Source organism: Eleutherodactylus coqui, chromosome 4, assembly GCF_035609145.1.
Source record: "Eleutherodactylus coqui strain aEleCoq1 chromosome 4, aEleCoq1.hap1, whole genome shotgun sequence".
In the NCBI taxonomy this organism is placed as follows: Eukaryota; Metazoa; Chordata; class Amphibia; order Anura; family Eleutherodactylidae; genus Eleutherodactylus; species Eleutherodactylus coqui.
In genome coordinates, this window is record NC_089840.1 from 291,330,035 (window position 1) to 291,352,717 (window position 22,683).

Genomic DNA, 22,683 nt, shown 5'->3' on the forward strand with positions numbered 1-22,683 from the left:
CATTGCTTCTAGTCTTTCCTTGTGCAGATGAGAATAGGGCTGATCCCTCTGCACTGTGACAGCCCTTCAGATATGTGTAGACAGCTATTAAGTCTCCTCTCAGCCTTCTAAACACATGACACTGGGTATCGAGGAATGTTAAATACCTCATAACTTCAGAAGATGGAAAATCTCATCCGTCTGGCACCTACAATCATAATGAACTCCAATAATTCATGCTACCATGCCATGAGCACACTGGCCAGTGTCCAACCTCACTCACAAGATACCACCTCACAACTTATACAGGTGTGGGTGTTCACAAGCCCTCCCATGAGGTAACACTACTTTATCATCAATTTACATACTGTTATCCTAGGACGTTTTCCATGCCCATGTCATAGGAAGGAAATGTGCCAAGAATAGAGGACAGTGAAGATGAAGAGCAGAAAGAGCAGATCTGGAGAATAGAGGACAATGCATTGTCACTGCAGTACTATGGATCCCGCTCTCACCTCTTAACAGGTCACCAAATAGCTGATTGTCTTCTCCTCCTCTGCAATTAAATAAAAGAAAATACAAGTCAGGACAGCTGGACAAGCAAAGCAGCAGAAGCCACCAGCCAGACAATAACATGTCTGATGGAAGGGACTGACATGACTATGGACTCCTCGTGGGCAGTGCCCAACAGTGCATCTCATGGTAAAGTCAGGCTACCTTCATACCATCATCATCATCACATTATATAAACCAGAGCTCTGACCACTGCTATTAATCATGCAGGAAACAAATAGTCCCCATTGGTGGCTGATGGTTATAGACAGAGTGGGCACAGCAATCTTAGCAAATAAGGGCACCGTGACCATCCACTTGGTTCTTCCCTTAGATGGGATTGGGGTGAACAAACACCAGGTCCTTCATGGCTAACATAGTTTGTATATTTTGGGGTCAACCAGCTCCAGAGTGATGCCCCATAGATGCCAGCTAGGGGTCTCTCTAGGGTATGAATGCCTCTGCGGGTCTATGTTACCTTTCATGTAGTAATCAAAGATACTAATCATGGCCGGTTTCAGACCGCTCACTGGAACCTTCCGTTCGGCATGAATCTCCAGGGTCTGTGTCTGATTGGTGACCTGAGAAACAGGAGAGAGATGCTGAGGATTTACATGACTATACATTATTGTATCAGAAGACTCAGACATTTCTGCCTCATACTGTTCTGTTTATTGTCCGGGTTGCTACTTATATTTTATATGCTTCAGTGCTGATTGCTGTTTTTTCCTCTTTTTATTGCTTTCATTATGATGTTTTTTACTATGGACCCCAGGTCATCATGTCAGCTCAGTGTCCTGTATGTCACGAACGGAGAAGTGGAGACCCTACTCCCCAATCTCTCCCTCACACTGCACACATACACGGTAGAGAGGATCCTGCTCCCCTATCTCTACCTCTCCCATACACAGAGAAGGGAAAATCTTGCTCCCCTATCTCTCCCACACACTGCACATACACACAGAAGAGGAGACCCTGCTCCCCTATCTCTCCGAAACACTGCACACACAGAGAAGAGGAGACTCTGCTCCCCTACCTCTATCTCTCCTATACACAGCACACATACACGGAAGAGAGGATCCTGCTCTCCTATCTCTATCTCTCCCATACACTGTACACAGAGAGGAGATCCTCTCTTGTCTCTCCTATACACTACACACACAGAGAAGTGGAGATCCTGTAGCATGAGACAACAGTAATCAATGACCCTTCCGCCTGCTTCTGGTAATCTGTCTTGGTTGCCCGCTGCTAGAGACAGACTACACAAGGCAGCAGGCAGTAGACATCAAGTTCTAAGGAAGGGAGCCCCCAGCCGTCAGCACTTTAGAGGGATTCTTCAGCACAAAATTGTCATTTCAGGTAAGTAAAGTGATTTGCAGTTTTGCTTGTTGTCACATTGGTTGTCATATAAGTACAAGTTCATTAAGAAGTTAATGACCAGTTAAAGTGATATGGTGGAGCTTTGCTTTAAGAGTAAGCCCCGGGTCTGTTGCTGCAGCGTCATGGGAACGTCTCACCTTTTCTATGTAGATGGACACACTATCTTCACCCTTCTCCACTCTGTTCACCATCGGAAGTTTCATCAGCTGCAACAAATAATCGAATATTACACATGTTACATCAAAGACTGAAGACCGAGAACTGCAGGTACTGAAGGCCACACGGTTGTCAATTAACCCCTTAGTGACCAGCCTACTTTGTGCCTTAAGGACCCAGCGGTTTTCATTGTCGCATTGCTGGAGCCGTAACTCGTTGACATAGTTGTATGGGGCTTGTTTTCTGTGGGACGAGTTGTATATTTTAATGGCTGCACTCTGGGGTACATATAATATGCTGGAGAACTTTTGTTACAATTTTTTTTTAGGGGGTGCGGGGAGGGGTGGGATGGAAATCCCTACAGAAATACTGCCTCTCTGTATTGCTTCATTCTAAGACCGATTCTTATTTTGGAGAAGTGTGAGGGTGGCGAGTTTGTATGTTATTTTATTTTTTGGTTAGGACACAACGGGACCTCATTCATCACTCAGTGGGCAAGGCCTGTAAATGACTCAGAGGGCACAGTGGGGCCTATAAAGGACTGAGGAGCCACATGGAGCCTATAAAGTACTGAGGAGGCCCAGTAAATGACTCAGGGGGCTCAGTGGAGCTTATAAATGAATCAGGGGACACAGTGGGGCCTTACTAACTGCTCTAATGGCACAAAGAACCTTGTAAATAACAAAGCGAGCACAGTAGGGTCTATAAATTACTAAGGCAGTACAGTAGGGTCTATAAATTACTAAGGGGGCACAGTAGGGTCTATAAATTACTAAGGGGGCACAGTAGGGTCTATAAATTACTAAGGCAGCACAGTAGGGTCTATAAATTACTAAGGGGGCACAGTAGGGTCTATAAATTACTAAGGGAGCCACTGTGACTGTTGCCCAGAAGCACATATAAACCTGGAGCTGGCCCTGTCTTCACACACCGACCACAGGTGGATCCCCGAGCACAGGGAAATCTGCAGTTTTGACCAGAGGAAGGATTTGCATCAGGATTATCTTTTTAGTGGTTGTAAAATACATCCGGTGAACTTACATCACTTGCTGACTTCTCCCCGAGCTCATAGCCGGACAAGAATTTGACTTCCAGAAGAGCCATGTTAGTACACGGACGTCCTCCTTTATAGCTGCAGAGTCAGAGGAGAACAGGAACAGACTTATATACAACAGTATCTGAAGGCCGCACTGACTAAAGGCATGAATGTAAGGAAAGGATTGTGTCTGCAGCTCTCGATGTGATTGGAGTATACGATAGGAAGTAACTGCAAAATTCTGCTTGCAGCTCTGGATGTGACTGTAAGAGCTGATATAACTGGGTGGGCTGTGACGGTCTATAATATGGTCTTCCTTAAAGATGACGTCTCTTACCTGAACTCCACCACTATCACCCTTTTGTCACCTTTCATGCACTGAGGTTTCGCTGACATGTCAAAGGCATCGTCCTTGGCGGCAGGTAGAGTGTTATGTACCTGAGTGACCTGTGCAAACGTAAGAACAGGAGAGACCCAACAGGTAAGAATAAGAGACAAAGTCCGACTCCCCCTCCCCATCTATATGAAGGGGTGGTCACCACACCGTCCGTACCTGCGCAATTACGGTTCCTCTCCCAGTCGCGGTTATTGTGTACTCTCCGGGGATTTCAGGTAGCTGAATCTTCTGCTGGAGCAGGCGGTTGTCATCATCCACATGGAAGCGGTGCTGGAAGCCTTTCTCGTTCGTCACTTCTATGGTCGTTTTTCCACCTTTCACCATGGTATGACTTGCAAACATGGACATTGCTTGAAGAGCGACCACTGTGTCCTGAGGACGAGAGACGGGCGAAACACTCAAACGTGAGGTGTGGGGAAAGAGTGTGAAATACACGTACTGTACGTCACTAATGATACTCACAGATGTAGCAAGCGTTAAAGGGGTTTTCCATAGAAAATACTACTAATGACCTCAGGATAGGTTATCAATAGTTGATCGGCCGGGGTCCATCGCTCAGGATCCTGACTGCTCAGCTGAGCGGGTGCATGCTGTCAGCGCCGCAAAAACAAAGGGGTCGGGGGTGAAGCAGCGGCAGTCTCGGCGCTGACCTCTGTGTAGCGCCCGTTACTTATAACTGCAGGCACGGCTCGTGTTCATTTCAGTTTGAGCCATACAAGCGCCGGCCACTACACAGAGGTCGGCACGGAGACTTCCACTGCTTCAGCTCCCACCTCTGTGTTTTTGCGGTGCTGACAGCATGCGCCCGCTTAGCTGATTGGGCGTGATGCAAAGCAACGGATCCCGGCCGATCAACTATTGATGACCTATCCTTAGGATAGGTCATCACTCGTATTCTTGCTGGAAAACCCCTTTAATAAAACACTAAACACATTTAAGGGGTATTCCGAGACCAAAGTCAGATTCCAAAAAATCATAAATCATCTCACAGGGCTCCAGTAAATCCATCCATTACCTTTCCTCTGCTTCTCTGCTCTCCTTATTCTGCAGCATCCACAGTGCTCTGTTCTTTACATAAGTACTTCCTGTTCACAGCCCTGCTGTGCTTCTCTACTACATCTCCCATAATGCTCTGGGCTGCACCTCTGCCTGTTCACTCTGCATCCTCCTCCCACACCCAAAGCTCATGAATACTAAATCCCACCCACTAACCTAAAGATAATCATTTTGCTCCTCCTCCCAAAAAAACTACTGTTTTTGGACCAAATAAATGTAAACGCAGAGTACCCATAAGCCAAGATTTGAACCCCAGTCTGACATGTTGAAGACACCATTATTAACCCCTCTGTGACTGCAACACACCTTTTTACTGACCTCACTAATGGGCTTTAAAGCTGCACATACGTTTTTTTTAAGGGAGTGGCTTGGCTGATTACTGACAGCCAGGCTGCGGCTCTCATTGGCAGTAGTTGAGAAACCTCAGATCCAGGCAGTTTAACTCTTTACATGTCACAATCAATACCAACTGCAGCATGAAAGCAGAACACAGGGGATCCTTGTGTCACCCATTGGCACCCTGCAATGCGATCGCAATGGGTTCCCGTGGCAGCCAAAACCTTGACAAGGGCTTGCATGTCTGCCATGTAACTTAGCTTATTAGGCCCTGCCTCCTGTAGAGTCTAATAGGCTGTTATAGTCTTAGTAGAATGCACTACATAAGTAATGCGGTGTACTATTCTAGTGATCGAACTATCGCATCTTCAGGTCCCCTTCAGAGACAAAAAAATGGTTTAAAAATATGTAATAAAGTTTAATTTAAAGAAACATAATAGGTAATACCGTGTTTGTAAAATGTAATTGTTCTTAGTAAGAAAAACCAAGTAATCTTGTAGCTATAAGACATTTTAATGGCAGCAAAAAATACATGATGTTATAGCGAGCTTTCAGACCTCACAGGGTCCTTCCTTAGGCAAAATTGAACAAATTTAATGACGTATTTCAGAATACACATGATCACAAGGGAGGGCAGGAACATGGTGAACTTAATCTGCACTCAATAAATACCAGAGACAGAGGGTAAGAGGGCACAGACATGTTGGGATGAACAGCATTTAGATAAGTAGCAGGGTGGGAAGACCATAATAGTAAATGATCAGTGCAGTGACAATGAATGTGAAATCTCTCCTTCAGATCTGCAAACAAAGGGAATGGAACAATACCTCTGCAGCGCCACCTATTGGATGGCAGCATTCCTTCAAATCAAAGTATGAGTTTTTTACCAAGTTTGTAAAATAATGATTGGGAATAGCACCCCACCTGGGTGCTCTCCTTGGGGAGAGATGATGCCATCATCTGACCCCCCCCCCCCTGGGGCATTCCCACACATACCCTGGGCGTCCTCCCCAAAGTCTCCACTGATGCAAGAACCCCTTTCCGAGGTTCATTCCATTTTTGAGGGTATCAAAAATGTCCATAAATTTATACTCCCAAATTCTTTTGTGACACTGCAGCTTGAATTTGCTCTTCAGTATGATAACTCTCATCTGTTCCATGTTGTATCCGTGACCACAAAAAATTTTTTACACAGGTAGTTCTGTCGTTTCCCCTTTAATTGTGTGGCAACGAGATCTCATCCTGGCTCTCAGTTTTTGTCTAGGATGAGATCCCAACACCACACAATGGAAGACCATAATAGACAGAGCAATATAAAGTTTTGGGGTATCTCAGATAATGTTAGTCCAACAGAATTAAAGGACTTTCTGACCCAGCTAATGAAAAAGCTTTTGCCAGCTAACCCTACTCCGGAACTCATTATAGATAGGGCAGATTGCCTACAGAAACCCAAATTCCTCCCTGATAATGTTCCTCACGCAAGGATTACTTTCTACCATATTAAGGAGGCTCTCATGTTTGCTTCCAGAAAAGGCTGTGGTGTTACTTGGCCCGTTAGCAAATATCCAACTATTTGCTGTTTTATCCTCAATTGCAATACAAGCCAGAAAAGCTTTCCCACACATTACAGCCATGTTTAGGCTGGGAAAATGTTGTATAAGTGGGGCTTTCTTACAAAATTTATTTTACACAAAGATGGTATCTCTTACACTTTCTACAAACCAGATGATGGTGAAAAAATGCTGGGAGCTAAGCATTCTAGAAAACCCACAGAACAACCTAGCGAAAACCACTGCCAGGTGGCCTCAGGATAGGAAACTGTCTTCTGCAACTCACTGAATCATTGACAAAAGTATTCCAGAATGGAGGGTGTGATGTAGAGACTGCTAGGCCGTCAGACATTATGTGTATGTCAGGCCCTAGATGTGTCTCAGCATGCATTTTATGTCAGCCCAGTCAGGCCAGGCTGTATGGCATCCATGTTGTGTGCAGTTAGCTAGCATTTGTCAGTACCCTGGGAAAGCTGAATAAATTCATTGTTTTAATCTCCCTTCCCTCCCTCATATTTGTCCAGGTCTTTTGATGTACAAGAGGCCAGGAAAGACTTTGTTGGAATAGCAATAAAACTAGCTAGTGACAGGGATATGCTAATTGACCACCTGCCCATGCGGATTGACACCTTGGGTGTTTCTTATAGACATCCAATTCACAATTCACATGAGAAGAAAATCTTTTAATGAAGGATATTTTGTTGTGTGTAGGTCATAGCCCAATATGGAATATATTTTCAGAATCAGGCAGGCCAGCTAAACAAAATCCACACATGTTGCGGTACGAGCTCAGTATCACCCCAAATGGCATATATATGTACCTGGGCATAATTTACGTGTCACGCTTGATAGAATAGATAAAATCATGACTAGAAATATGCCGGACCTATATTCCCGATCGGAGGGCCTCCCGCCGAGATATAACTGAAATGGGGAACTATGATTTTCCAGAGCTTGCATGACTCCCACCCACCTCTCTCCAAATGACCCTCAGAGGGGACAGGAAGAAGGTGTGTTTGGGGGAACCCTTTATAATTTGGGACTCCACAGGTCTAAATTGTCAGACCACGGAGATATGCTGCTGCATATGAGCTGTCCTGTTTTTGCTTTCTGGAACTCTGCCGAACAGACGCTTTGGGCCATGTCTCCCAAAATCGGATAACTTTCTTTTAATTTCTTCCTGTTTATTTTAAAATACTGTCTTGTTGTGTATTAATACAGTGTTCCCTTATACTCACATGTAACATATTTTTTGTATACCTTTGTGTGTGTGTGTGTGTATATATATATATATATATATATATATATATATATATATATATATATATATATATATATATATATATATATATATATATATCATCTGCATTGCTAGTCTTTTTCTAGAATAAATCTACAATTTATTAGTTAAGCCTTGTCTATTTTAAAACCAATCATAACTCCAAGGATTGTATTCATAATTCATGAGTCTGGGTTCCAGCTACCCATAACAGCTGGTGGTGGCAGTGTGCATGTGCGTGGCATTGTAGACTGCGGGAGCCGTTGGAAGGGATCAGGTGGCGATTTGAGCTTTTGCTTTGCATGCGTGCAGAAGCCCAGGAAAGCTGGATAAAAATCAGCCTGTATTCTAACGAATCCAAACTCGCAATCTCGCTAGAGTAATTGATCGAGGCTCTGCTGTGACAGTTGGTAGTGGCAAGTGCGCTTGGAACAGTCGATCCATGAGTAATCAAGAACAGAGGCGGGATCGACAGGTATCACCCCTCCCTCACCATCACAGAGGGTGACCCTTCATCAGGCACACTCTCTGCTCCTCCTAGTTGAGCAGGCTTTGATTCCTGTTAGTACAGATGTGTTTTCTGTTGCCTTCATTTAAAGGGGTTGTCCCGCGCCGAAACAGGTTTTTTTTTTTTTCAATAGCCCCCCCGTTCGGCGCGAGACAAACCCGATGCAGGGGTTAAAAAAGAAAACCGGAGAGTGCTTACCTGAATCCCCGCGCTCCGGTGACTTCTTACTTACCTGGTGAAGATGGCCGCCGGAATCTTCACCCTCGGTGGACCGCAGGGCTTCTGTGCGGTCCATTGCCGATTCCAGCCTCCTGATTGGCTGGAATCGGCACGTGACGGGGCGGAGCTACAAGGAGCCGCTCTCCGGCACGAGCGGCCCCATTCAGAAAAGAAGACCCGGACTGCGCAAGCGCGTCTAATCTAGCGATTAGACGCTGAAAATTAGACGGCTCCATGGAAACGAGGACGCTAGCAACGGAACAGGTAAGTGAAAAATTTCTGATAACTTCTGTATGGCTCATAATTAATGCACAATGTACATTACAAAGTGCATTAATATGGCCATACAGAAGTGTATACCCCCACTTTGTTTCGCGGGACAACCCCTTTAAGTTGTTGCTGTTACAGAGCATTATGCTTAGGGAAGGTTTCTCAGTTGGCCTTCTTCTATGCCAATCTTAGACAATTTTGTTTGTAATAATTCTCTTTGTTTCCCTTTCTCCCTATTCCCCTTTAAAATTTGGCAGTGCTGTGAGGGTCCACTTTACTTGTGATTCATTTCCATGATCAATATGTCACTTAAAAAATGTTCTCTTAATCCTAAAGGGCTGAATTCACCATTTAAGAGATCCTCGGTATGGAGAGGTGTATTGCATGACAAGGTTGACATGTTAGGCATTCAGAAGATGCACTTTGTGTCCACATCGTGTCCTATTTTCTCACACAGGATATTCCCCAATATCGTGCTTACCAACATGCGATTTTTACAGCGATGCGTTTTTGATTTTAAAAATTGAATTGTTTCTGTGAAATTGCGATCTTCACAAGCGTATTTTGTATATAAATAAAATGTTTGGTAGGATAAGGATGAAAAAAAAAAATTTCATTTGAAATGGTCAAGAAAGGCGGGAAGGTTGTATAATAGTGAAATCTTATTTTATATTAGTCCTGGATGTTCCCTTGGGGATACAAGGGAGGTCTCATACTGTGGTGGGGCAAAAGGAAGGCCTCATACTGTAGTTCGGGCCCTATGAACTCCTCATACTGTGGTGAGAACACTAGTGAGGCCTCATACTGTGGTGAGGGTACAACAGAGGCCTCATACTCTGGTGGGGGTGGGGGGCACTTGGGAGGCCTCATACTGCGGTGGAAGTGTGGTTGCTGGGATTTGGATAAGAAAGAGTTAACACAAATAAAATGGTGTGTGTTGTAAAAAGGAGGTCAAAAAGTATGCCTATTTTAGGACAGGAGATGAAACAGCAGTTGTGGGGTTAAAGAGTTACTGCGCTTGTGCAATACTGTAGTGAAATGTAACCAATCAGTCTGTTATTAGATAATTAATGAATATCTTTGTGTGGATTGTATAAGAGTATGTTTCCTTTTGTTAGGGGTTCAGTCTTTTGGAAAAGATTCCAATTGAATATATACATGTGCCGGTACAATAAAATGTCTATGCTTTCTGAGCACTACAGAGGCCACATACTGTTCTGGGAGCACTACGGAAGCCTCATACTGTTCTGGGAGCACTACAGAGGCCTCATACTATTCTGGGAGTACTACAGAGGCCTCATACTGTTCTGGGAGCACTACAGAGACCTCATACTATTCTGGGAGTACTACAGAGGCCTCATACTGTTCTGGGAGCACTACAGAGACAACATACTGTTCTGGCAGCACTACGGAGGCCACATACTGTTCTGGGAGCACTACAGAGGCCACATACTGTTCTGGCAGCACTATGGAAGCCTCATGCTGTTCTGGGAAAACTTTGGAGGCCTCATACTTTTCTGGGAGAACTACAGAGGTCTCATACTGTTCTGAGAGAACTACAGAGGCCTCATACTGTTCTGAGAGCACTACAGAGGCCACATACTGTTCTGGGAGCACTACAGAGACGACATACTGTTCTGGGAGCACTATGGAGGCCTCGTACTGTTCTGGGAGCACTGGGAGAACTACAGAGGACACATAGTGTTCTTGCAGCACTATGGAAGATTCATACTGTTCTGGGGAAACTATGGAGGCCTCATACCGTTCTGGGAGAACTACAGAGGTCTCTTACTATTCTGGGAGAACTACAGAGGCCACGTACTGTTCGGGGAGTCCTGCGGAGACCTCATACTGTTCTGGGAGCACTACAGAGGCCACATACTGTTCTGGGAGCAAAATGGAGGCCTCATACTGTTCTGGGAGCACTACCGAGGACACATACTGTTCTGGGAGCACTATGGAAGCCTCATGCTGTTCTGGGAAAACTATGGAGGCCTCATACTGTTCTGGGAGAACTACAGAGGTCTCATACTGTTCTGAGAGAACTACAGAGACCTCATACTGTTCTGGGAGCACTACAGAGGCCACATACTGTTCTGGTTGCACTACGGAGACCTCTTTCTGTTCTGGGAGCACTACAGAGGCCACATACTGTTCTGGGAGAACTACGAAGGCCTTACACTGTCCTGGGAGCACTATAGAGACCTCATACTGTTCCGGGAGCACTACAGAGGCCTCATACTGTTCTGGGATTACTTCGGAGGCCTCATACTCTGGTGGAGGAATTAGAATGGCCTCATATTGTAGCGGCATAGAGAATCTCTCTCCGCTTCCTCCGCTGAATGGACAGCACAGCCCGTGCCACCGGAACAAAGCTGGCAGCAGCGCTAATCCCATTGAAAGCAATGGGATAGCTTCCTGAACTTCTGCCACAGCTGTCACAGCTGTGGTAGAAGTCTGTGGTATTCTCCCTATGTTTTCAATATGGCTAGTGCTGCTGCCGCTGGCCCCATTGAAAATACTGGCAATATTGCAGCGTTTTTCTCGCGCTGCGAGGCAAGTATTTTCACTCGCTCTCCTAGCGCAAGAAAAAAAAATGCCAGTGGGTGGGAGCCCTTAATGTCAGAAGAACCACATTTTGAATTAAAAGGTTTCAGGTTGGAGTATAAAAAAAAATGCTTTCATGAGGTCAGAGAGGTAGACAACCGGTGGAGAAGGGGCTGCAATAGCCCCAACAGGAAGCATCAGGGTGCGAGTTGAAGCTTCGGTCTCTGCTTTCTTGCTTGTTGTTCAGGTTTACTGAAGTAGTTTAATGAGATTTGATTCTCTGCCTTGTACCTGAGTGGAGCTAAAACCGCCTCTTGAGTTCTGTTGTCTAGATAACCAGCGGATGATCGCCGCCATATCTCCGAGCTGCTGATTTGTTGGGTTTTTAATAGAGGCCAAGCTCAGGAGGACATAGGACGTCATCTCCACCTCCACAGATTTTGCCTTTGACCAATAAGATTCTGAATCGGATTTGGTGTCCTGGGTCCAGTACAGTAAACCATCTGCAGAGAAAAATGGAAATACTCCTGAGGATACATGGAGCAATACAGGTTAGACCGCAGGAATCTCATGTGTCCCTGCGGAGACTAACCCAGCAGCAGATCTATGCCAGGAAGGTGGTGCTGTGTCATTGCAGATCTAGAAGAGATGAATAAATGGGATCAGATGCGGATCATTTGCACTTTACCTGCTTTGCTAGCTTTTTCATACAACTTCTCCATGACGGCAGCTCTGTTCTCCACATCATCAGCCAGTGTGTACACATAAGCCTTTAGTGCCAGCTTGTAGGTGGTGGCGTTCTGTAGAGGCTCCTTCTGAATACACTTCAGTCCCTTCTTCACAACAGGATCCTACAGCAGAACACAAACAGCATTATAGTTTGAAATGTGTAGAATTTTGCAGTGCTGTTTGGCAGATTACCCTCCAGCCGCGGGGCACCTTGTTTCATACAATAAGGACCCTGATATGGGATATTATGGGGTGATATTGTATATACCAGGACAATCCACATGTGAACCAAGTTCAATAAAACTTGTCAGCACTCATCTTCCTATTAAAAAATAACCAGTAATTTATAAAAAAAATGTGAAAAAGGGAAATGCACCCCAAAAATATGGACATGTTTTGAACTAAAAATCGTCCTTAATAATAGCATGTCATATTACACAGCATACTGACTTGCATACTCCTATTCATGTTAGTGGTTCCATCTCAATTTAGTTACCTTTTCCAAGTTAATACATCCACATCACATAATTGATCATTTGTCATACGGTGAGTACATTAGGGCCAAAAGCTAGAGCGTAGCTAAAAGCTTATTTCCACCTCACAACTTCCCTTCATGGATGTCGAAAATACTCTGCAAAGAACTTTATGCTGTGTCACTGGGTATATAAAGTCAACTATCAATGCAGCCAGGGATGATACTAGCCGTCTAATGCAGTCACCATATAATAGTCAGATACCAGTTCTACGCAGTGATAGTGATTACAGGGCAGTTACCTCCAGTAATCAAAAGTGATGTCTCTTCTGATTGGTGTTGTTAACTTTCTCTTCTTGCAAAAATGATTAATCTCTGCACACTCCCCTCATCCTGGCACTACCTCCAATGCATCTTTTAGTACCCTCCCATAGGAATTTGAAGAATGTGTCAAATGGGGTACCACAAGGCTCTGTCCTGGGCCCAGTGCTGTTCAACATATTTATAAATGATCTGGAGGAAATTCTTTGAATTGCGTAGAAATATTCAGAACCCCTCTGCCCCAAGACCTCTGTGTCTTGATGATATGTTGTCTGTCTTAAATGTTTTCTGTAAAATAATCAATGAAAATAGCCATATACTTACTGATACAGGAGGGCAAATATGTGCACCACCTCAGCATGTAGGCAGCCAAATGCCAAATGCCACTTACACCTGTTTAGCACACTGATGAGACAGCCACTTACACAACCTCCTAATACAGAAGGGGTTGGCTATTTGTACCTACTCTGTGTAGGAGTTTACAGCAAAGTGCCAGACCATTCTGATACATGTGGTGCACCATGAAAACTAGCAACCTATTAATGATGCCATATCAGTTTGGTGGGTTGTCCTGCACCTCAAAAAGTGAACCACATTGCTTTGTTTTTTTTTTTGTTTTTATATTTCTCTTTCTGTGATACATTTATATTAGTGTAGGGACTCATAAAAAGCGAGCAGCCTTGACGTTGGCTTGTGAGCTCAGGTTTTTGGCTAAAATCCATCTAATACCTCGTATTTATTATGTATTATTTACATGCAGTGCGGCTTTTAAATGCTGGGGGAGCCCGGGGTGACAGTACCAATGTGGTTCACTTTTTGAGGTGCAGGGCAACCCGCCAAACTGATATGGCGTCATTAATAGGTTGCTAGTCTGCATGGTGCACCACATGTATCAGAATGTCTGGCAATTTTTATCTATTCCGTGTAGGAGTTTACACCAGGCAGTCATTCCCCTTGTATGAGAGGTTGTCTCATCGGTGTCCTCCACAGGTGTAATTGGCTCCCTCATTTGGCATTTGGCTGCTTGCATGCTCAGGTGGTGCACATATTTGCCCTTCTGTATCAGTAAGCATATGGCCGTTTTCAGTTATTGTTTGTTTGTTTTTATATTTTCCTTTCCGCAAAATAAGGTCAGTATAGCGTTGTTGGCTGTTAGCCATAGTATTTCTAGATTTTGGGTAGAAGACAAGTGTCAGGTAGTATCCACACTGAGGGGGCAGGTTACTATGGGTGACAGTAGCACTGATAAGGATTAGGGATAGCAGGCAGCAGTAGAGACACTTTCAGAGAAAGAAGGAATGATTACGTAATGCAGTTAGTCCTAGAATTAGACAGTGAAGGAATGTAGACTACTGTAGCATTGAATGAAGTTGACAGGAAAATGGCTTGATGAGTACTGGCTCTGTGTGGAATGGTTGATTTTACAAAGGTTACAGAATGTTTTTTTTAATTATTTCAATGCTTCCTCACTTTCCTTCCCTTCCCCCTTAGCCTCACAGTTAGATAGATATACAGAGATGGGAGGAGGGTGAGTGTGACTGACCTTGTAATGTAGGAGTCTGGGAACTGTACTCGCTTGCCTGAATTGAACAGAGACTTGTAATGAAGACAAACATGAATGAAGTGAATTACAGTACCTTAGTATAATCCTGTGCAAGGAGGAAGTTGAATAGAAAAGACATAAGAATCTTAAGGTATATTCTTGCTGTTATTTGTGTAAATGTAAGTTCTGTGATTTGCTTGCAGTGTTTATAATTGTTAAATTACATTACTGTTATGTTTTCAGTGTGATAATGTCATGTAAAAGAAATAAGCTGTTAATAACTTCTATGTGAGACCTGAGCGCTCCTATTATGGGAAAATATTAAAGTGATACCAATGTTAGTTAATGTGACTGTTTTACAGTTAGTACTAGGAACAGTTAAAGTTTTTTTTTTTCCTTCTCTTTCCCCTTCTCTGCCTGATAACAGGCGTTCCAGAGGGAGGGGAGTAGTAGTAGTAGTGATTGAGTGCATTTGTAAGTGGATGAAGGGATTAGTAGTACTTGCATGAATTTTTATGCTATATGGTAAACATTGTGTGCAGAGGATTATATGGTTATTAATATCTATATGAGAGAGAAAGACTACTGCATAGATGAAAGTTGTGACAAGTGTTCAAGCTGTGATGAATGTAAAATGTGTGATGGAGATATTGACTCAGGTTAAACATTTCTCTCACCTACGCATAAGACTTTAATGACCACTCAGGGTGGGATGTGAATTTCATCCACATTTTTGTATCCCTTTTTTTCTATGTCTTTGCATATGTACGTGTCAGTCTACACAGCAGCTCTGACATTCTACTTATAAACTCAGAATTTCAGGACAAGCAATGATAAACACAGGGCTGAAGTGCACGTCTTTGTAGATGAATGCCTGACCAGTAAATCTTTCTGCTTGACTGACCAGGCATTGCATAAAAAAAAAAAAAAAAACACTACATTTTTCATACCTTGTAAATTGTGGTCTAGTTTTTCTTCTTCTCAGCCCTGAGAATACCGAACTATACTAAGTCTTTCAGGCTTTACTGTACAGAAATAAATGGACACACCAAGCTGTCCTCGTGCAGGCTCGGGCTAGTCAGCAATGCCATGTTTCATTTTACTCAGCGCACCTTGACCCTGTTGCTTGTGTTGCGCCCTCTTGTGTTAAAAACAGTAGCAGCAGTTCAGCACATTCTGGACAAAAGTTCTGAGATAAGTTTACATTTTCCCATGACAGTATTAGGCCACATGATGTCCCAGCCAATACTGCCACAGGTTCAGCTTAAAATTTGGTCCACAACATGTCACTTTCACTTCCAATACACCATGCTCATGCCACACAACATGTCTGTTTAGTGTTGTAACACCCTCAATTCTGCTACCTTGCTGCATCTGGAAAAGGAGGGAAAACGGGGTAATCATCTAATAGCTTTATTTTCAGCCTGATACACATGGCTATGCACAGCTAATGGCCCAGGAGACAAGGGATTCAGTCATGTTGTTGATCATTAATTAGACAACCCTAATTTTGCACTCTTTGTGGATGGATCGAGATATGATCAAAAAGGCAGGTTCTATACAGATTATGTTGTGCTCTCCTTACATGATGAGGTCAAGGCCGAATCCCTTCCATCTCACATGTCAGCCCGAGAAGCTGAATTGCAAGCGCTGGAAAAAAAACATGCAAACATGCTTAAGAAAACACAGCTAACATCTACACAGATTCGCGCTATGCCTTTGGCATTGTTCATGAGTATGGACCCATCTGGAGAGCGAGGTCATACTTGACAGCAACTGAAAACCCAATTAAGGACAGTAAAGGTATACAGGCACTGATGAAAGCCCTTCTGCTGTCTGAGAGAATGGCCTGGAAGCATAACAAAAGGCCACTTCAAGGATGGCACAAAAGTGTTCACTGGTATCCACCAGGATTTAGCATCACAGCAGTTAAATACACACAGGGCTGCCTGATTTGTGCACAGAACAATGTGCATAGGTCTGTACAGACTCCCAAACCGTGCAGCCCTTGTCCTGACTACCCATTCCAGCATTTTCAAATAGACTACATCCAACTGCCATGGGTGGGCAGGTACTAGTACATTCTGGTCTGCTTAGACCTGTTTTCAGGGTGACCAGTCTGTCCTATCCGCTCACAATGCGACTGCCAAGAACTGGTCTCTGAGGTGGTATGCAGGTATGGGGTACCAGAGACAATTAAGAGTGACCGAGGTACTCCCTTCAAGGGAGAAGTGATGCAGAAGGTAATGAAAGCGTTAGGGGTAGAACAGGCCTTTCATGCTCTGTACCATCCACAAAGCAGTGGTAGAGCAGAGTGCTTAAATGGTACCTTAGAAACCACGATCCAGAAGGCCATGGCAGAGCTCAATAGACCATGGACCGGGTGCCTCCTCCTGGTACTCTGCTTCATAAGGTACAAACCTAACAGAACAGGTCTCAGCCCATATGAGCTCTAGAACCCAGACTTGACAGAATATAAAAAGTGTTCCTGACTACCACTACAGATGTTCAGCTAGAAGGAAAAATCTGAATAGATACATGCATCTCATTGCAAGAGAGTCTCCCCACCATAATATTATGCTTTCTCCTAAGTTGTTCAATCCCTGTTCACAACTACAGTTCCATAACTAAGGTTCTGAAGGGACTAACTAGCCTTGCTAAAGAACTAGCAGCAAGTTCTGGCATCTCTGACCCCTTTGATGACTGGTGGACTGATACGTTTGGCAGATGGAGCCACTGGATTTCATCTTTTGCTAGAACTTTAGTGACTATTCTTGCTGCTATTATTTGCTGCTGCATTATTCCGCGCCTTTGAGAATTCATCTCTAAGACTATCGACAAAGCTGTCCCTATTATGTAATATGATGTTTTGGCTACTGAATTTGATATTGAATCTGTTTTATATCAATTCTCTATTATTTTGTTTTGTCTGGATGGTGCGGGATGCTCGTCCTGGTGCTGCGGGGGCCCGGGCTGGCGGCTCTGTCCGGGGTTCCCCCACTCTACTGGTCGGTCGCATCGGCCGGTGGCACGACCCGCATTGTGCCCGGGCACGCCTGTCCACTGGTCAACTGCGCGGCGCTTGGGCTGGTGTGTGCCGCCGGGGGGAGGCGGCTTTATGATTCCCTCCGGTCGTCATGTGACTTCGCCCTGTCCCACTTGGCGGCGAATCCTGCATATATACCTTGCTGGCCCAGACTCTGATTGCCAGTGTTTGGTTTTGACTTGCCTGCCTACACCCTCATTTTTGACCTGACTTTGATGTGTTCAACTTTGGCTTTTCTTTTGACTCTGCCTCTGTTTTGCCCTCCTGTACTCGCACCTGTCTTTCGGTTTGACCCTGCTTTCTACGACTACTCTCTGGTCTGTGCTTTTGTTACTTCCCGTCAGCTACGCGGTGCTCACCTGCCGGTCTTACTGTCCCTCCTTCCTTGGGGTCCGTCACTAGTGCAGAGCAGGGATCGTTGCTCAGTTGTCACCCTGGGGCCTTGCTCAGGGGGGCAAGTAGGTAGGGACATGGGAGAGGGCTGGCGTAGGGATCCCCTGTCCATCTGCCATTGCCAGTCCTAACACTATTCCTACAGCACTTTTCCAAGATACTTTTTCTGTTGAGCGCTAGCTGTTGGGTTTAGTCAGGGATCTGGTGAAGTTGTGCAGGAAAACTGGCTCCTGTCATTAGGACTTGAGCATTTACCTTTGCACCTAGCTGCTGTAAGAGATAAAAAGGAGGGACTGTTATAGTAATAATATATGTATTCTATTGTGTGTGCGTATATATATATATATATATATATATATATATATCTTTTCATATGTTCATATGTTTCTCACATTAGCCTATGCAATTATAGATAGATAGATATAGATAGATAGATAAATAAATAGAGATAGATAGATAAATCTTTCTTCTTAGTGAATAGGTAGCATCTAAATGGTTAATTTGATCCCCTATAAGCTGGGCAAATTTAAATAACAATATTTTTTTTACTGTTTATATCTCGGCTATTTAAACTTTCCCGGCTTACAGGGGATCACAGGGAGTCATTTCTGAGTGGAAGGGACTATGCATTTGGTCCATAGAAACTCCACTGACTGATCACCTATCCAGTCCTCTATGGGAGACCATCACTATATATAGTTTTTAGAGGCTCCCTAACCATCTGGTCAAAAAATTCTTTGATTCTTTTGGCCTACACTGGATTTTTCTATTAGCAGCATATTGTGAATTACATCTTGGATCAAGCATTTGTCCTGATGCTTGTTAGTATAATTACTTTTCTGTTATCAGCAGTTTGGTATCTTCAGACCAAACCTTTCTGTCTGGAGGTTAGCGGGGGTAGACACGGTTCTCCCCCCTATTATTATACAGTGACCAACTGGTTCCTGAAGAGTTGTAGGTCCAGCTGAAATGCATTGAACCGATTTCTTAATTATCTTCATCTTTTCACTCTGATTGAGTATACACGCACTCGCTGACATCAGGATATCATTCTGTAGGTTAAAGCAACATTAGTTTTGAATATTCTCATTTCTCTAGTACATTGGCCCAGAACGCATCAAAGTGGGTCAAGCCTTACTCTCATTCGACCCTAATATTGTATTCCCTCTCCAGGAGGTGATTGTACTCAGACTGGATAGAGGGAATGAAATAAGGGACGGATGATTTCTGTACTAGTGATACTTGACTTTCATCCAGGGGATTTTCCATCCAAGAATTGAACATTGAGACGTTCTGACAGACTACAGTGCCACAGCATGAGCAATGCAGAAACCTGTAATCTTCCTGATTGGAGCTTCGGGGGAATATTGGACTGAAGATGACTGCTAGAAACGTTTGTTGAACTTGGTTCACATGTGGATTGTCCTGGCCATTGCAGCAGGTTTCTCCCTTGCACCATCGCTTCCCATGAGAGGATTCAAATATATTTAGTAAGTCTACAGCTGACCAAAAATTGCCTTATCTGTTATCCGTGAGAACATATATACCTAGAGTGACTGAGGAGGGGAAGCCAGCAATTGTAAAGTCAGAGATCACACACTTACACTAGTATCTGAGCCGGACTCCATACAGGCAGCTGTAACATAGCAAGCTAGAGAAACCTCATCATCCACACCGCCCTGAGGAAACCAAAGAAATCATATCAGTGAAGTATGCAACACTACAAAACACTGAACACTAGTAAGACTCACCATAGGAGAGCTACTTTACAGTAAGAGCAAGATATGTAATTGAATGCTCTACTCATAAGGGCAGGACGCATACCTGATGATGAATGATGACTATGAGATTAATACAAAGAATATAGTTATAGAATTATATATATTTTTAAAAGCCATCCCCTACCCTCTTCCTGCAGACATGGAGCAGCCAGAAATGTTTGTAACCTGAAGATTTGGGGTATTTCTCCTTCTTTCTGCTGCTTTCTGTACATTTTATCTCCATGTGAAGACATCTCTTCTCTGCTGCTCTTCTACTCTCACAGCAGGAGTCATAGATAAAGAGAGGAAGACTCTGCACCCCCCTCCTCCTTGTCTACTATTTATAGTATTAAGGTGGTCATACACACAAGATAATGGTTGCCCAAAAAAGCCATTTCAGCCGACTATTGCTTGAAAGAGCAATGCCAATAATTTGCACGAGCTATATATACGATGGTTGACAATTAGAGATGAGCGAGCACCAAAATGCTCGGGTGCTCATTACTCGAGACGAAATTTTCGCGATGCTCGAGGGTTCGTTTCGAGAAACGAACCCCATTGAAGTCAATGGGCGACCCGAGCATTTTTGTATATCGCCGATGCTCGCTAAGGTTTTCGTTTGTGAAAATCTGGGTAATTCAAGAAAGTGATGGGAACGACACAGAAACGGATAGGGCAGGCGAGGGGCTACATGTTGGGCTGCATATGAAGTTCACAGGTCCTACTATTAAGCCAGAATAGTAGCAAGAGTGGGCCCCCCCGACAACTTTTACATCTGAAAAGCCCTCATTAGCAATGTATACCTTAGCTAAGCACCACACTACCTCCAACAAAGCACAATCACTGCCTGCATGACACTGCGCTGCCACTTCTCCTGGGTTACATGCTGCCCAACCCCCCCCCTCACGACCCAGTGTCCACAGCGCACACCAAACTGTCCCTGCCCAGCCTTCAGCTGCCCTCATGCCACGCCACCCTCATGTCTATTTATAAGTGCGTCTGCCACAAAAAAAGCAGGCACACACTGCAGAGGGTTGACACGGCTAGGCAGCGACCCTCTTTAAAAGGGGCGGGGAAATAGCCTACAATGCTGTACAGAAGCAATGAGAAATCCAATCCTGTGCTACCTCCATCAGGAGCTGCACACGTGGGCATAGCAATGGGGAACCTATGTGCCACACACTATTCATTCTGTCAGGGTGTCTGCATGCCCCAGTCAGACCGCGGTTTTTTATAAATAGTCACAGCCAGGTACAACTCCGCAATGGGAATTCCGTGTGCACCCACAGCATGGGTGGCTCCCTGGAACCCACCGGCTGTACATAAATATATCCCATTGCATTGCCCATCACAGCTGAGGTAATAATGTCATGTTTAATGCAGGTGGGCTTCGGCCCATGATGCATGCCCCAGTCAGACTGGGGTTCTTTAGAAGTGGACAGATGCAGTTACAACTCCGTGTGGACCGACAGCATGGGTGGGTGCCAGGAAGCCACTGGCGGTACATAAATATATCCCATTGCATTGCCCATCACAGCTGAGGTAATAATGTCATGTTTAATGCAGGTGGGCTTCGGCCCACACTGCATGCCCCAGTCAGACTGGGGTTCTTTAGAAGTGGACACATGCATTTACAACTCCCTGTGGACCCACAGCATGGGTGGGTGCCAGGAAGCCACCGGCGGTACATAAATATATCCCATTGCATTGCCCAACACAGCTGATGTTACATCAGCTGTAATGCAGGTGGGCCAAAAATTAATTGGATTACACTGTAGGCGAGGGCCCCCAAAAATTGGTGTACCAACAGTACTAATGTACCTCAGAAAAATTGCCCATGCCCAACCAAGAGGGCAGGTGAAACCCATTAATCGCTTTGGTTAATGTGGCTTAATTGGTAACTAGGCCTGGAGGCAGCCCAGTAAAAATAAAAATTGGTTCAGGTGAAAGTTTCAACGCTTTAATGAGCATTGAAACGTATAAAAATTGTTTAGAAAAATTATATGACTGAGCCTTGTGGGCCTAAGAAAAACTGCCCGTTCGGCGTGATTATGTGTGGTTTCAGGAGGAGGAGCAGGAGGAGGAGCAGGAATATTATACACAGATTGATGAAGCCAAAAGGTCCCTGTTTTTGATGGGGATAGAGAACGATGCTTCCATCCGTGGGTGCAGCCTACGTAATGCTTAGGTTTCGCTGCTGTCCGCTGGTGGAGAAGAGAAGTCTGGGGAAATCCAGGCTTTGTTCATCTTGATAAGTGTTAGCCTGTCGGCACTATCGGTTGACAGGCGGGTAAGCTTATCTGTGATGATTCCCCCAGCCGCACTAAACACCCTCTCTGACAAGACACTAGCTGCAGGACAAGCAAGCACCTCCAGGGCATACAGCGCGAGTTCAGGCCACGTGTCCAGCTTCGACACCCAGTAGTTGTAGGGGGCAGAGGCGTCACGGAGGACGGTCGTGCGATCGGCTACGTACTCCCTCACCATCCTTTTGCAGTGCTCCCGCCGACTCAGCCGTGACTGGGGAGTGGTGACACAGTCTTGCTGGGGAGCCATAAAGCTGTCAAGGGCCTTAAAGAGTGTTGCCCTGCCTGTGCTGTACATGCTGCCTGATCTCCGCGCTTCCCCTGCTACCTGGCCCTCGGAACTGTGCCTTCGGCCACTAGCGCTGTCGTATGGGAATTTCACCTTCAGTTTGTCCGCCAGGGTCCTGTGGTATAGCAACACTCTTGAACCCCTTTCCTCTTCGGGTATGAGAGTGGAAAGGTTCTCCTTATACCATGGGTCAAGCAGTGTGTACACCCAGTAATCCGTAGTGGCCAGAATGCGTGTAACGCGAGGGTCACGAGAAAGGCATCCTAACATGAAGTCAGCCATGTGTGCCAGGGTACCTGTACGCAACACATGGCTGTCCTCACTCGGAAGATCATTTTCAGGATCCTCCTCCTCCTCCTCCTCCTCCTCAGGCCATACACGCTGAAAGGATGACAGGCAAGCAGCATGTGTACCCTCACCAGTGGGCCAAGCTGTCTCTTCCCCCTCCTCCTCATCTTCCTCCTCCTCCTCCTCCTCCTCCTCCTCACCGCGCTGAGATATAGACAGGAGGGTGCTCTGACTATCCAGCGACATACTGTCTTCCCCCGGCTCTGTTTCC

General features: G+C 44.8%; 1 protein-coding gene across 1 annotated transcript in view; it reads right to left on the reverse strand.

Annotated features, from left to right (window-relative positions):
- Positions 1–497: 497 nt before the first annotated feature.
- LOC136626785 (alpha-2-macroglobulin-like protein 1) overlaps positions 498–22,683 on the reverse strand; it is a 30,558-nt gene continuing 8,372 nt past the window's right edge. The window contains exons 2-10 of the mRNA XM_066601790.1: positions 19,374–19,448; positions 11,954–12,116; positions 11,557–11,768; positions 3,657–3,872; positions 3,441–3,550; positions 3,109–3,199; positions 2,049–2,117; positions 1,010–1,112; positions 498–535 (exon numbers count right to left, since the gene is read on the reverse strand). Of these exons, the coding sequence (XP_066457887.1) occupies positions 498–535; positions 1,010–1,112; positions 2,049–2,117; positions 3,109–3,199; positions 3,441–3,550; positions 3,657–3,872; positions 11,557–11,768; positions 11,954–12,116; positions 19,374–19,448 (1,077 nt within the window). The remainder of the gene's footprint in view (positions 536–1,009; positions 1,113–2,048; positions 2,118–3,108; positions 3,200–3,440; positions 3,551–3,656; positions 3,873–11,556; positions 11,769–11,953; positions 12,117–19,373; positions 19,449–22,683) is intronic.